The 16,187-nt window shown below is 35.5% G+C and overlaps 1 protein-coding gene across 4 annotated transcripts; it reads left to right on the forward strand.

Moving 5' to 3' along the window:
* Positions 1-685: 685 nt before the first annotated feature.
* LOC141836285 (protein WHAT'S THIS FACTOR 1, chloroplastic-like) lies at positions 686-2,567 on the forward strand. 4 transcript variants are annotated; one of them, XM_074723738.1, is made up of 3 exons: positions 686-953; positions 1,029-1,064; positions 1,147-2,567. In XM_074723738.1, the coding sequence occupies exons 1-3, from the start codon at positions 921-923 to the stop codon at positions 2,353-2,355; spliced, it is 1,278 nt and encodes a 425-aa protein (XP_074579839.1). In that variant the 5' UTR covers positions 686-920; the 3' UTR covers positions 2,356-2,567. The 4 variants fall into 4 exon arrangements, with proteins under 4 accessions (XP_074579839.1, XP_074579840.1, XP_074579838.1 ...); XM_074723739.1 differs by having other exon boundaries at positions 687-929; XM_074723737.1 differs by having other exon boundaries at positions 687-953; positions 1,029-2,567.
* Positions 2,568-16,187: the final 13,620 nt, after the last annotated feature.

Genomic DNA, 16,187 nt, shown 5'->3' on the forward strand with positions numbered 1-16,187 from the left:
TGTCACAACCTGAAAAAATTTAAGAATTGGAAATATTTTATTGCTTACCAACAGTCCATAATTTTCTTTGTTAAAAGATGATAAATCTCAGTCAGTCTCATGGACTCAATCCCTGGGGGTGGCCGGTCCGATTCCACGGAAGTTTCCCACCGACCACCAAGGTAAATCGGGAAGCGTATACGACGGTCAATCCAGATGCCCAACAAAATTACAATAAACATTTAGAGAAAGGGGTAAATTTGGTAAACAATATAACGTGGATGTCCTTTTTATAACAAATCAAAAATAAATATTCCTTTCATAATTAAAGAAACAAATTTGCTTTTTAATATTTTACCCAAAGATTCCTTTAATATTCGGATATGATGTTTTATCATGTACTTTTAAATTTATAATTTATGTATTTTTTTATTTAATAAAAAATAAATCATGTATTCATACAAACAATAATGTTAAATTATTCATTTGGAAAAAAAACCCTTTTAGAAACAATTGTGTGAATAAAACTTATAGTTAAAATAAAATAAAAGTCATGCAAAACTCAAAGTTAGGTTTCTAAATAAAAATAAAATAAATGGGCGTAATTTGATTAAAATTGTGATGGGGGCATCCGGACCGAACCATCGGTTCGGTTGTCCGCGCCGCCGGCCGAATGCCGATTTTGAACCTATTCGTCCGGTTCCCGACTCTGAGCCGTCCTTGGGCCTTCGCCTCCTTTGTGCCGCAAACCCTCTTTCGTCAGCGCGGGGGGCGAGGCGGCGCCGGGAGAAGGCGGGCAGGCGTGACGGTGCTGTTCCTCCGCCTCTCAGCATCAGTTGGTTTCTCTCTCTGGACTGGCCTGGAAACGAGGAACCCTAGCTTCGAAACTTTGCCATCTCTGGCGCCGCCGGAATTTCTGCTTGAAGTAACTCGATGCCAACATGATTGCTGTAAATTTCTTCACGTTATTGCCAGTACAAAGTTCATTTTTTTCTAGCTAAATGTCAATAAAGATCGATGTACAACCTCTTTGCTTTTGCCATACTTAGTCACGCAATGCTTCGAAGAGGGCTCCTATCTCTTGGGTATGGCAGCAATGTATCCTGGAACAGTGCATACTTGAATAGAGATGGATCATATCCCAATTTGGTTTCCACTGTCTTCCAGAAGCGCTGGATGACGAGGCATCGAAGGGTGCAAGATAGGAGCAAGAAGAAGAGAGTGCATGACCTCGAGATTGCCACAGAATGCTGGAAGGTGGTTTCAAAAAATTTAGCCATAATGGAGGTGTTGAGGAAAGAACCAGAGCAAGTAATCCCACTAAGATTGTTGGAGCGGTATAGGCAGCATATCAATCTAAGTAAGCAGCACAAGGTTGAGGACTTCATCCGCAAATCTCCTAAGCTGTTTGAGCTCTACAGGGACACAAAGGGGGTAGTTTGGTGTGGATTCACAGAAAAATCTGAGGATCTTCTTGAAGAAGAGGCTAGGCTTCTGGAAGACCACTCGCAGAAGACTGTCGAGTATGTTACGAGACTTCTCATGATGTCTGTGGATAAAAGGCTTCATGTGAATAAGATAGCAAATTTTAGGAGAGATATGGGCCTTCCTTATGATTTTAGGCAAACGTGGATTCATATGTTTCCTGAACACTTCAAAGTTGTGAGAGTAGAAGATGATGAATACTTGCAACTGATGTCCTGGAACCCTTCATGGGCAGTTACAGAGTTAGAGAAGAAAGCTATGGCAGCAGGAGTTATCACAGAGCTTCAACCTGAGCCTGGAGTTCTTTCCCTTCCTTTTCCTTTGAAATTTCCACGAGATTATAAGGTTTATAGATATGGTGAACAGATTGAGCATTTTCAGAAGAGGAATTATTTGTCACCATATGCTGATGCCACAGGACTAATGCCTGGTTCCCTGGAGTTTGATAAAAGGGCAGTGGCTATTATGCATGAGATATTGAGTTTTACCATAGAAAAGAGACTTGTTACTGATCATCTCACTCACTTCCGGCGTGAATTTGTAATGCCTCAAAAACTAATGCGACTTTTGCTTAAGCATTGTGGCATATTTTATGTTTCTGAAAAGGGTAAGCGGTTTAGCGTCTTTCTGACTGAAGCTTATGATCGTTCAGAGTTGATAGATAAATGTTCTATAGTGCAGTGGAAGGAGAAGATTCTCAAACTTACTGGATATAGAGGAAGAAGAAAGAAAATAAAGAGTTATGACTCTTCTGATTTTGAGAATGATGACAAGGAAATTGCATTTGTAGAGGTTGAACATGAGGAGAGTGTAGATGCAATCGATGATGTTTTCATAACAGATGAATCTGAAATGGACATTAGAGAAGTATATGATGCATATGAAGATTGAACCTTCAATGTTAGGTTTGATAAATGGTAGTCAAAAATTTTAGCCTATACTTTTAGCTTTGCAGACATCACAAAATTGTGACACTTATCTTCTAACTTTTGCTTGTTGTTCTCCGAAATCATCTCGAACCACTGTTTCGTGTGTGATAACTTATTTCACATCATTGTATTCAGACACATTTCCTTTTTTAAGTTAAGGCTGTATTTCTGAATTGAAGATGTCATTCCTTTTTCATTTTTTGAATTGAAGATGTCATTCCATCTTATTTAAGTAAATTATCTTGCAGGATTAGATCTATTGCTTGCTTTTAAGTAAAAATGTCTGATCTAGCTAACCCTTAATCTTCCTTTGGTTTTGTTTTGATGTTTAGTGAGATCTGATCACCCTCTTTGTTTCTTAGTTATAATTTTAAGCTTTGTCTGCTTTGTTTTCTTTTGGCTATACAGATAAATACAAATGTGGAAGACATAAAGATCCCCAAAAGTGTCAATTATCTGATTGTTCAGTATAATTAGCTAGTTAATATATCTTTGAATTTGATTCTATCATTGGAACAAGATTTGCTTTTCCAGTATCTTTAGGAAACACACAAAGCAAGTTTGTTATTAGAATCACATGCTTGAAGTTACCTAGATGATGCATGACCTGCCTGTGAATCAGAGTTGAATAAGAATTATTACTTGCATTTTTCACAATCTCTTTAGGAAATACACAAAGCAAACTTTGAGATTACAAGTATTCAGCTTTTCGAACCGACTAACATGATTGAAGTCGTCTAGATGTTTTTTTTATTGAATTGGTTCATTTCTATATGGATCTCTATAACACTAGTTTGTAAAATTCTTGTGCATAGTAGCCCTTCATCTTCGAACTTCTCGACATATTTTGATCTAGTTTTGATCAAAAGCAATGTTAAAATGGTGCTGTTTGGTATAAAGCAACTTCAAGCTAGTGTTATTTTTGTACAGAACATAATGTTATTTTGTACAATGCAACTTCAAAGTGATGTTGTTTTGTACAAAATAATTCCAAGATGATGGTATTTTATACAGAGTAGATTTAAATTAGAGAATAAAAGAATGTTTAGATAAAATTTTAATAATTGTTAAGGAATAAGCACTCTTTTAACGGATCTTTTGATAATATAAATAAAATGGTAAGGACTAGGCATTAGGGTGTTTAACGAAGGAATTTAGTTGGTTTGCATTCTAACAAATAACGATTTAAGATGACGGCTTGCAATTCATACTACATTGACTTGACTTAGATTTGATCATGATTCAAAATCGATGGTTATTCAAAATCATTGATTCGATAGTTTCAAAAATATCGACTTTTAATTTTAATCTTTTAAGATGGTTGTGATTTATAGTTTAGAATCTTGGATTACAATTTGATTCAATTCATTCATGATGGTTTAAAATTATTATTTTATTTTAAAAAAATTATAAATTTATAAAAATATAAAAATTCAAAAAGAGTTTGTATTTATTTACCTTTCTCTTTTCAAATATACAAACATTAATTTTAAAAGTCACATATTTTATTAATTATTTTAATTTTTTATAACTTTTGCTCATTTATTAATGTTTGAGTTTTAAAAAAAAAAATCGAATCGACAAGAATATTATATTAAATTTTGAACTATTTTTGTTTTTGATATTAATAATTTTTATCCAATATTGATATTATTATATTTTAATATGTATTACATAAATTATATTTTTTTAATTAATTTTATATGTTGGATAATCTTCACTATATATGTAATTTTATATTAAATAAATTATGTTTTTCAATAAATTTATTACTAAATATTTTTTATAAATGCAATATAAAATAAATAAAATGATAAAATAAGACCAAGTTAAAATGAAATTAATAAATTTAATAAGTTAAAAGTCCACTTCACACAATAATCTTATATTAGAGAATTCAATGTAAATAGATTGTAAAATTCATTTTAATATAAAAGTAAAATAGTCTCACATCATATTGAAAAATTAGCTTTGATAGAAAAATAGAATTAATAAGTTGATAATGTTAAGAGCGGTGCTAGCTAGAGAGGGGTGATCGCTTAATTCATCTCGATTTCGTGTTCATCGTTTGAATGCGCAATGAAAACTTCAAGCAAACTTGACATCACATGCACAACATTAGATTTTACTTAGTTCACCGTTTTCTAAGACAACTCCAAAACTTAGTCTTAGCGATATATCACCATTATACTTCTTCTTCTCAGATACCTTCTAGAAGTGATTAAGTCTCTTACAAACAATATAAGCAAATACAAGAAATAAAAATAAATGCAATGAAAATAACTACTTTACACAAATCTTACATTAGGCGCTTTCTTGTTGTTTAGAATTGTCTCTTGTTGATTCAGAAATGTAGTAACACTTCATACTCAAACTTTTAAAAATTAACTCCTTCAAAACACCTCATAACCTTCTTTTATAGGGCTAATATTTGGGTTGATTTTTACCTATCAATCGATTGATCTTATCTATCAGTCAATTGATCAACTATAGATTGAATGTTGCTCTGACTTGTCAGCTCAACAATTTCATCTACCTCTCAGCCAACTATCCAAAATAATTAGTTGATTGTTATCTAATTAGTCGAATCTTATTGAGTTTTGAACTCTCTATTCACTAGAACAGTAACATCAATCAACTAATACACTCCATCAGTCGATTAATTATGATCAATTAAATTTTTCAATCAATTTATGAAGTTTTTATTTGCTGCTTCAATGTCATCCACTAACTGATCAAACTCATTAATTGATTATTATAGTAGCAATTATGGTTGACAATTACTATAGTAATTAATATTCACAGTAATTAGTAAATCTTTAAAATATCTTAAATTTCAATTTCAAAATTTTAAGTTTATCGATCAATCAATACACTATATCAATCGACTAATATTTATATTTTAGCCTTACCAAGATTGAATTCTCATTTTATTTAGTATACAATTAATCTCAACCTATCAGAACTTTCTTTCCTCAATATCCGATCAATCTTAATTCAACATGACTTTCTAAAACCTAACATCCGATCAATCTTAATCTGTCGAGACTTCATCTTTAATTAGCATCCGATCAACCTTAACTTGTTAGGACTTCATCATTATTTGGTATTCAACCAATCTTGATTGGTCGGGAATTCTTTATTACCTAACATCTAATCAATTTTGACATATTAAAACTTCACATCTTATATCAACTCTAGAACTTCCGATCAATTTTACCTATTTTAACTTATTTGAGTCCTGACAATATATTTCCACGGTAGAATCTGTGGAAAGGTTCTTGGATGATGATAGAAATCTACAACTCTACTCTCTTTTACAAAAAGATGAAATCCGTCACCCCAGCGACCTCATGACTATCTATGAGGAAGTAAATCGAGAAGCTACAGTTAGCCACAATGGAAGAGGACATTATCTCGGCTTAATCGAGATTTGAATCTTTGTCCACTTCTGCAACTCTACTCTGTTGTAACCAACTTAGTTCCGTTATAACCAATTTAACTATGCCCCGGAGGCAATCTATAACTCTACTATCGACTCTTGAATAAATTGCTTGAATATACTATCAAGATCATATCCACCAAACAGTTCCTTTAGTACTTACCACTACTCCCATATTATCAGATTACAGTGTAACTTTGAGGCTTCAATTTTGCACCTAATTCTCTTTAGATTAAGTTAATGAGAACCCCTAGAGAAGCCTTGAACATGGTACGATGATAAAAGATACGATATTTTTCTCAAATAATTGTATTTTAAAACTCACCTAATATATGTATACGATGTTTAAATGATTAATGAGATTGAAAGCAGAAGCTATTTTGCTTTTTAAATTTATTAATTATTTGATGAATAGAATATGAGATTAAATTATCTATTTTAAAATTAATATTTATAAGTTGAATATCTAATATTATAAAAAAAACCACCTAGATAAAGTAAAACGTTTCTCTCTTGAAATTTTCACTTAAAACATACTAAAACATACTAATGGAAGACAAAATAAACATGACTTAATCTAATTTTTTTTTATCAGGATCGATATTCAAAGACATTTAATTTTATTATTCTTATCTTTAATAGAGAGAAGAATATATTTTTTTATTAAATGTCATGAGGAAGGTGTTTTGTTTGTTTTTTTAATTTTAAATTATAATACCGTTTCACTAAAAAAAAAAGTAAAATTCTTCACTCAGCGGTCCCACATTGACCCCACAATGCAATACCGTTTCACAATTATTATAATGGTGCACAATAAACTTAATAAAATAAATATTTGCAATTAGCTAAAATTAAATTATTTTTTAATTTAATTTGATCAAAAATATTACATATAGTATATTTTATATTAAAATATTCTTTTTAAATGATTTTAATTAACTTTAAATAATTTTAATTAAATTATAACAATGAAAACCTAAATTAAGTGATAAAAAAAATCCCTCCCTCGAGCTGCCAAATAAATCATTGCCTTTGACCTTGTCAATCTTCCGAGGCATGTTCTTGTACTGTATGATCATTACGAATGAGATAGAAGTTGACACTCGATGGAACTTGGATCTGAAGCTCACGACGAATGAGGTCCTCAAGGTCAACCACTTCGATACGGAGGGAGAACAAACACTTGGATACATCTTTGACCGCCTCTGTATTCCCACTATTCATTAGATATGAAACATCATGATCCTCTGATCTCCATCGAATCTTCATGATTTGCATATTGACTCTTTCTTTATCTTCTTCTCATCGACGCCCATATCTATCATCACTGATGAAGCTATCGCAAGAACATCTACAGAAATTCTGGAATCAGATATAATTACTGATCACTATTTGACTTCAGAAGTTGTTTCAAATTAAAGAGAGATGATACAGTGCAACAGATGGCTGATTACGCTACAGCTTTAGTCCAAACTGATCCAATTGCTACATATATAGATAGATAGATCCAAAAACAAGTATCAGAGTGAACAAAGTACGCATCTTGCTACTGAGATGAGTACTTGCTGCTTCCATGGGTGGGTGGGGGTGGAGTGTTGAGGTCGGGGATGGTAGGGTTCGGGCTGGAGTTGGCATTGCTGTTGTTCTCGGCCAGTTTCTGCTTCAACTCAGATAACAGAGCCTGGTTCTCCTGGTTCAGCAACTGTGCCTTCTTCTTCAACCTCTCGTTCTCCTTCATGATGTAGCAGTTCTGCAGGTAGAGCTTGGTGTTCAGCCGCTCCATCAACCGACGCGCTGCAACAAGGCTTACGATAGATTAATGATTTTGATCTTGGTTTTTAAGGTGCTGGAGCATAAGAAATCTAGTAAACAACAAAAAGGCATAAAAGGCGGCTAATGGAAACATGCATAACTGAACCTTCAAAAGTAAAAGTAAACCACCAACTCTGAAACTTTTGACATGGCAATCACTTGTATGTGTGTGCTCGACAGAGAGGGAGAGAGAGAGAGAGAGCAAGCTTGGTGAATAGCGTATATGTATTTAGCTAATTCAGCTAACAATTGTTGAAGCAATTGCAAGAACTTCTACTGAAGAGTTGGACGAGAAAATTAAGATTCAATTTCAGAGAGAGAGATGACAATTTCTTCAAGAAAGCTACCTTGTAGCAAGAGGATCGGCGGAGAGACAAAAGAGGGAGAGCAATGGATGAACTTGGTGGCGATCGATTCTCGGTGTGTAAGATGGCGTTTTGGGCGGAGGGGTGCGAGGATATTTATAGAGTGATGGATGAGGACTCCATTCTGTTCCATCTCGTTCTGTTTTTAAAATCTACGGTGTTCAAGAACAGAGAGAGTGTGTGGCAGTGAGTGGCAGGCACAGGGAGTCTGCATGTGGGACGTGAGCAGAGGCGAGCAAAGAGAGGAAGGAGACGGCCGGAGAAGGAGAAGATGGCGTCACGTGATGATGATGATGGCGTGGGTTTCCTGGGGATTTCAATCCAAAGGAGCCACTTCAACATGATGACGATGATGGTGAGGTGGTCGGCCCAAAGATTCGCAATGATGGCCTCTTCCTCCTCACCTCGATCCTCTTCTCATCACAATACTGTCCCCCTTCCTCTCCCTTCTTCATCTTATCCATTAATCTTCTCGTTACAGCTCGTTTGAGCTTGCTTTCGACCATTAGTTCGCAGCGAGCGAGGGTGCAAGACGTGAGCCGTCGTCATAACAACGCTTCCTCATGGCACATGAATGCTAATCTAGCTCATTAAATGAATACTTCGACAAGTAGTTGGTTAAGTCTCGAGCAAAATGATGGTGAGGAGTAAATGGCGGAAACAGAGGGCGTCTGACCCAACTTGGGGGGTGTCAATGAATGTTCGAAGAAGGGATCGATTGCATGGCTCCAAGGGAGAGCCAATAATGAGGAGCCCTAGCACTCGAGTGGCGCATGGCATTGGGATGGAGGGAGGTGGTTTTGCTGGATTTGGCAGGGCAGCTCGGAGTGGAAGGGCGAAGGAGGGGGGAGATTTGCATGGTGAAAATGTTGGATTGCATGGGCAGAGAGAGAGAGAGAGAGAGAGAGAGAGAGCTGCAGGATTTAGGACTTGTGGATTATGATGTTCTTCCTGGAGTCAAAAACTCTAGTCTAAACTGGACTGGTGCAACATGCAGCAGCAGCAGTTTTGAATGCCAGGGCCTACAGATGCCTAGGACCTGATCTTTCTTGGATCCAATGAGAAGAAGAGCTGACTTTAATTCAGACGATCGAAAGAAATTAATGGAGCAGACAGGCATGGCATGATGGCAATCTGGGATAGATCGCAGATGGAGGGGAGGTCAGTCAGCCTCAGAGGGAGACTGTAAAGCCCACAGATGTTGCGTTGTACCATGGCCAGCCGCAGCCTTGGGGCATGGCATCATGCATCTTTTTGCACCTCCATGTAAGCTTACATGCAACAGGACATTGGGCTATCCTTTTCGTCCAGATTTACTTTTCCTTTCCACATGGCTTTTATTTATGATCATCATTATTATTATTATTGAATTATATATATATATTTACCACCACATTGGTCTGTATTTCACTCTCGATGGCACAGTTTGTTACATTTGGCTTCGGCGTCGCGTGCAGCTCGAGCACGCACCCACAGTGTGGCTCGCATTGCACACGATGCCGCAGCCAGAGAGAGAGAGAGAGAGAGAGTATTGCGTGCGCGCTCACAACGAACGACGCCTTGTCGCATTACTTGGCGGTTGGCAACGACAAGCAGGCGTGCGAAGGCGCGGCTGCTCAGCCCAACTCATTGTCCAGACTGGCCCTGATAATTGGCAGGCTTCGTGTCTGGGCCGACTGTCATGTAATTCTTTTGGTCATTTTTCTTTTAACTTTTAATTTTATTAAATATTAGTTTTCCACTGGAGAAAACAAAAAAATAAAAAAAAAATACTAGATCTTACCATCATATATGAAAAGATAAATTAAAAAATTACAAAGTATTATCTTAGAATGTATATCTTATTTTTAAATTACTAAATTGTCTATCAATATTTTTTTAATTACTTTTTTCGCCCTTTGTCATCTATTTGTCTGATCAGGCGCCCCATGATTAAATTAACTATAAAATTTTGATCAAGTGTCAAAATGATGCCGAATGAAATAATAATTATTCTAAAATAAAAAAATAAATTCAGAATCTTTCAAAAAATATTAAATTTTTATATTCTAATATCCTAAGTTAAAATTAGTTGTGAAATTATAAACAAACAATCAAGTTAACTAGCTATGAGATCGCAGCTAGTTATCCCCGAGACAATGGTGCAACGATAGAACATCCGGATTATGATCCAAGGATCTGTGGTTCGATCCCCAGCTACGGCGTATTTGTAAGAATTTTCTTCTAAATGGGGAACGCAATCAAAGGATGCTAGGCATCTGGATTGGCTGCCGTATGCGTTTCCCGATTTACCCTGGTGGTCGGTGGGAAACTTTTGTAGGACCGGACCAACCACCCCAGAGATTGAGTCCATGAGACTGATTGAGATTTATCATTTTTTATGAGATCGCAGCTAGTTTGGCCACAATTTCATTGCTATGATTTCGCAGTTAACTTAGACTATTTCATAGTAATTTTACAACCAACTGGATCGTAATTTTTTTTATATTAGTTTGATCTTTGCAAATAATAAAAATTAAAGAAAAAAGAATGACAAATCATCGCAGTAGAATTAAAAGACCTGTCCCCTTAATCCATGCCGATGACCAGAAAGTCACGAACAAACTTAGCCGATAAATCTATGGATCGGCCAAAATCACGGAAATCTGCCAAAAAAAAGCAAAAGACGAAGCCGAAATCAATGTTCACTTCCCGGCGCTGCATTAATCCGTGAAAGGAGCAATTAATATAAATAAAGGGGAAGCGCTAAATGTGGCTTTAATGTCTGTCTCCATAATAACAATATAATAATTACTTTTCCCTTTCACTAAGGCCACAAAGTGGCAGCTCGATCGTGGTTCTGATCGAATTATGTTAATTAGATGGCGAGTACTTTCTTCAATAAACACTCATAATTAATCCTTATAAGGACACTTTTTTTTAAAAAAAATAATGAAATATCTAATTTTTTGAATTAATTATTTTTAAAAATAATCGATTATTAGATATCAGTAGTCAATCTTCTTAAGTTATTCTTCTTCGATGAAAATCATGTTCTACTTGAGTACTTTAGTAATGGTAAAAGATGAAATTTGTCACTCCAAAAGTTCTATATGGTCGATCCCACGATCATTTATGAATAGGTAAATCAGAAAACTATAGTTGGCCACCATAGGGAAGGCGTTGTTTCGATTTCGTCGAGATTCGATATTTATTCACTTCAGCAAGTCTGTCTTGTCAAAACCAACTCAATTATACCCCAATGGTAAAAAGTATAATTTTGATAAATCAGAAAGTTGTAGTTGACCATTATACAGAAGGCATTGTATCGATTTCATCGACATTCGATCATTTCCTACTGCAACAAGTCTTTTCCACGATAACTAACTCAACCATGCCCTAAAGACATACTCTTCAGTATAAAATATAATCTGTCATCCTAGTGGTCTTATACGATTAGTCTTACGATCATCTATGAAGAGATAAATATAAATTACAATTGATCAGACGTTTAGAGGCATACTCTTCTGCAAAAGGTGGAATCTACCACCTTAGCGGCTCCACACGATCGGGCCCACGACCATTTGTGAGGAGGTAAATCGGGAAACTGCAGTTGATCACGCCGCAGGAGGGTATTGCCTAACTTCGTCAGGATTCGAACCCTTACCCTCTTCTGTAACTCTAATGCGTTGTAACCAATTCAGCTATACCCCGGGGGCGTCTAGAGGCATACTCAATCATGTAGGAGTGTGTGTTGATTATTAAGGGGTGTGTTGATTGCAAGGAGCAAGAAATAAATGTAGACAACGACGCGAAGAAAAAGTAAAAAGGACTTCGTGCATGCATTAAAAAGACTATCAAAATTTATTTAGTTGATTATTAAAAATAATAACTTGGTTATAATTTAATAGAAAAGTTTTTTAATTGACAATAAATATCTAAATAAAAATAAAAATTAAAAATAAAAAATTATGTAATCTACAAATATAACCTCCAATTTCACTAGTCTATGGGCTACTAATTTGTTAGATAAATTACAACAAAAAAATTCACTATAAAAGGTGAATAAACTTCAAATAGACAATTGCTTCTGTTGATATAATGTACAAGTAAACACTGAGAAAATAAGAGAAATTTAAGAGTTAAACCTTTATCGAAACAAATAGCTTGCCTTGATGATTTTAAGCTTTAGAAATCATCAGAAGCATTCAACAATTTAGAATGAATTAGTATATTCAATATATCTCCTAAGATTTTTTTTAGTTGACATTGTATATCCAACTCTTCGGGCTGATTTATCTTAAGAATGATCGATCCGACCTATAAAAGTTTTTTATCGATCACTAGGATAAAATAGAATACACTTGTAATGAGCGACTTAGCAATCCAACAATTTTAGATCTCCTTGCTATTCTATATGTAGCCTCGTGAATAAGCTTTAATAACTTTTTTAGCTAGACTCCATTTGATTAAAAACTACCTTAATCAACTAAAATACAAAAACAAAGATAACTCCCATGGACATGCTTTTAAAAATTAATTTTAACAACCTATAGATGAATAAGGAAGTTGGCATTGATAAGTCTTATAGTAAAAATGATAACGCTCATCTCATGCACTCTTTAACATCGATCCTACAACGATTTAAAGGGAGATAAATCATGATAAGAGACTTCTTTAAGTGGAAGAAATTTATTCCTCAAGGGATTATTCCCTTAAAGATTCAATCCTTGCTCTTTCATGATATCGATCATTGACTTCGGTTTTTAACATTTCTAGTTGGGGGAGGGGGGATTTTGGACCGATTCCTAACCTCCCCCTCAAGCAAAATTCACCTTTAATTACGTTGTTTAAAGGATCGTATATTTTTAAATTTTTTATGGATTTTTTTAAAAAATTTATTCAAACTTTAGAAAAGTGTTGAAGGGATCATATTCCTTTTAAAGTTAAAGTGTATTAAAATTTAATCTTCAATATACTTTTATTCAATCTTTTATTAAAATACAATGATGTGATATCTACGTGGCATTTTACCATGTTATTTTACCAAAACTTATACATGTTATTTTATCACTATAGAGAGAATATCGATAGTAAATATATTCAATTACAAATTCTAATAATTTTAATTGAATTAAGAATGCAATCTTATTAGTTTAGTTGAATAGAACGAGAGTACTAAATTATTTTGATTAATAAAAAATTAATTAGATCAAATTTAATTTATTAAAGGTTAATCTAATTGAGTTCTTCGATTACATCTTTTTGGTGGTTAGAGCGCGCACTCGGATAAATTATAGTAGTTATAATTTTTTTAAAAAAATTATAATAAAAATAAAAAATATTAAATTAATATTCAAACGATCAATTTATAGTCAGATATTTGAATTATATAAAATGATCAAATTTTCTCATTTTGGCTTTCAATTCAAAGATGTATTTATTAATTATAAATTATTTCATGGCACGATTTAAGCGCCAAAAAAAAGTCTAAATTTATAATTTTTTTTACTGCCAAAATTTCAACAAATTCTAAGGAAAATCTAAGCGACTGATTAATTAAATATTTATGGATAATACATTGTAAATTATTTTTTCTGAATTAAAAAAATACATAATGAGTTGTCCCTAACAAAGTACTTAACTCTAATATCGAAAACAATTAGTACTGAAATGTAAAAAACCGATAGAGATGGAGTTACTACTAGTTACTGGTTACAACAGTGTACTGTCTCGAGTAAGTAAGCAGGTAAACCAAAAATAGTACTCATTTTCCTTTTTTAAAAAACTCCCTATATAATTAGTTTTTTCCTTGGCGACGGGGCGTTTATTTAAAGGCGATGCTCAGAACCCTCGTGGCCATGCCCGGGTTTCTCTCCCTCCCTCCATCTCCTGCTCCACTCTTCCCTCCCTCCGCCGCCGATCCCTGAGCTCACATTGCCCCCGGAGGAGGACGAGAGGGAGGAACAAGGCGGTGATTCGACTGGGCAACCAGTTTTCTTCTCTCTCTCTCTTTTTTCCATTGTAGTTGGCTGGATCTGGTGAGCTTTGCTTCCTCTTCTGCTTGCTCTGTTGGTTTTGGTGGGTTTGGGGGGAGAAAAGAGGCGTTGTTGTTGTTGTTCATTGCCAGTGCGTGGAGCAGGTGATTGAGAGTGCGTGAGAATTTTTCACCTGCACAACGTCTTTGTGCTCCCTATCCGATCCCTCTGTTACATTTGTGATTTTTGGAGCTCTTGTTTGACGTCTGCTTCCGGGAGGAAATGGATAGGGTTTCCTCGGCGGCGATGTTTCCAGGGGCGATCCAGGCGAGGGAGCAGATGGGGTTGGTGTGGCAGCAGGTGAAGGCGCCGGTGATTGTGCCGCTTCTGCAGCTGGCGGTGTACCTCTGCCTGGCTCTGTCGGTGCTGCTCTTCGTCGAGAAGGTCTACATGGCCATCGTGATCACCGGCGTCCGGCTCCTTGGCCGCCGCCCGGAATCGAGATACAAGTGGGAACCGATGGGCGACGATGCCGAGCTCGGCACGTCCGCCTACCCCATGGTGCTCATCCAGATCCCAATGTACAACGAGAAAGAGGTCCGCTGTCGATCGCATCAACAAGTCTCCGTTTGCTTACTTTCCTCGACGCGCGCGTTTCAAATTTATTGAATTTTCAGGTGTACCAGCTCTCTATCGGAGCCGCTTGCGGGCTCTCGTGGCCTTCGGACCGCATCATCATCCAGGTGCTCGACGATTCCACGGATGAATCCATCAAGGTAGCAGATCTAATCGATTCTTTGAATTTTCTCTTGATTTTTCTTAAATATACCCAAATCCCCCCCAAAGAACTTTTTTCAAAACTCTCCTTCAATACTCCCTGAAGATAACTAAATGATTTTCTCACTCGATGTGCAATTTTGGGAGTTCCCTACAAAGATCACAGCTGTGGCAATTGGAGTGGATTTGAAGTCTGAACTAATCATTGTTCCGTGGAGGAAATGGCAGGAGCTGGTGCAGATAGAGTGCCGGAAGTGGGCGAGCAAGGGAGTGAATATCAAATACGCGATCCGGGAAGACAGGGTGGGGTACAAGGCTGGCGCGCTCAAGCAGGGTCTCAAGCACCACTACGTGAAGGATTGCGAGTATGTCACCATCTTCGACGCCGACTTCCAGCCGGAGCCCGACTTCCTCCTCCGAACCATCCCCTTCCTCATCCACAACCCTCAGATCGCCCTCGTCCAAGGCCGCTGGACCTTCGGTACACTACACGCCCAATGCTCTCTTTTCTTCTCTTTACTTATCTTCCTTTTCCAAAAATAAAAAACATTGCTAGCACTAGTAAAATCTTCAAAATACATATAATGGTGACAGCTAGTGAGCTAGATAAAAACGAAACGCATTTATGAACTGAAATTTACAGTAGATAAATTATTATAGATTTTGTTTGTCTCTTTTTCTTGTTTCTGTAGAAATTAATAGATTGGATGGTTGAGGGCATACGTTGTTTAAATGTTATTTATGCTTAAGGACCTCTGCAATCTACAGGATGACTCATGAGTGTCCAGGACCACCATTTATGCGTAATTATGATTCACATAGTTGCAATAGACAACCGTACAAACACAGGATCTAACTTTATAGTAGACCATGAGTTCCACATTATAGAGTGTGTTTATTCAAACTATTCATCTTCTTTATTTTAACTTCATGTTGATGGATACTAGCCATGTCAAGCCCCATCATCACTATCATTGTCATATAATCTAAACCTCTTAATCCAAATGGTTATGATTACATAAGCCCACACTCATTCTGATTTTTGAAATAAAAAAACCAAGAATTTTGTTCTGATTTTGGACTTTCTATTATTTTAATATTCTTTTGTTCACTTGTTCAGATTTTTGAGCTTGTATCTAAAGAAGATCCCAATTAAACTTTAGGAGACAAGTGTTCATTAAATTTTATAAGAAATTATTTTTAAAAATCATTAGAAAGATAAAATCAATTAAATATATTTTATTAAATTATTTTGTGAAATAAGTTGATGGAATAAAATTTGCTAAATTGAATTTGTTTTGTTTCATAAAACCCATTAGATTCAATAGGTGTTTGTTTTTAGTATTATTATTATTATAAAAATGAATTATTTGAAAAAACAAGAACATTTCATTTTATCAAATTGATGAACTGAAATAATTTACCTTTTTAAAAATAATAA

This window comes from Curcuma longa, chromosome 10 (genome assembly GCF_044706935.1).
Source record: "Curcuma longa cultivar G26 ecotype Majalengka, Jawa Barat chromosome 10, ITB_CL_G26_1.1, whole genome shotgun sequence".
In the NCBI taxonomy this organism is placed as follows: Eukaryota; Viridiplantae; Streptophyta; class Magnoliopsida; order Zingiberales; family Zingiberaceae; genus Curcuma; species Curcuma longa.

Excerpts from the sequence above, each read along its gene's own strand:
- LOC141836285 (XM_074723737.1), top strand. The coding sequence starts at position 1,036 with ATGCTTCGAAGAGGGCTCCTATCTCTTGGGTATGGCAGCAATGTATCC.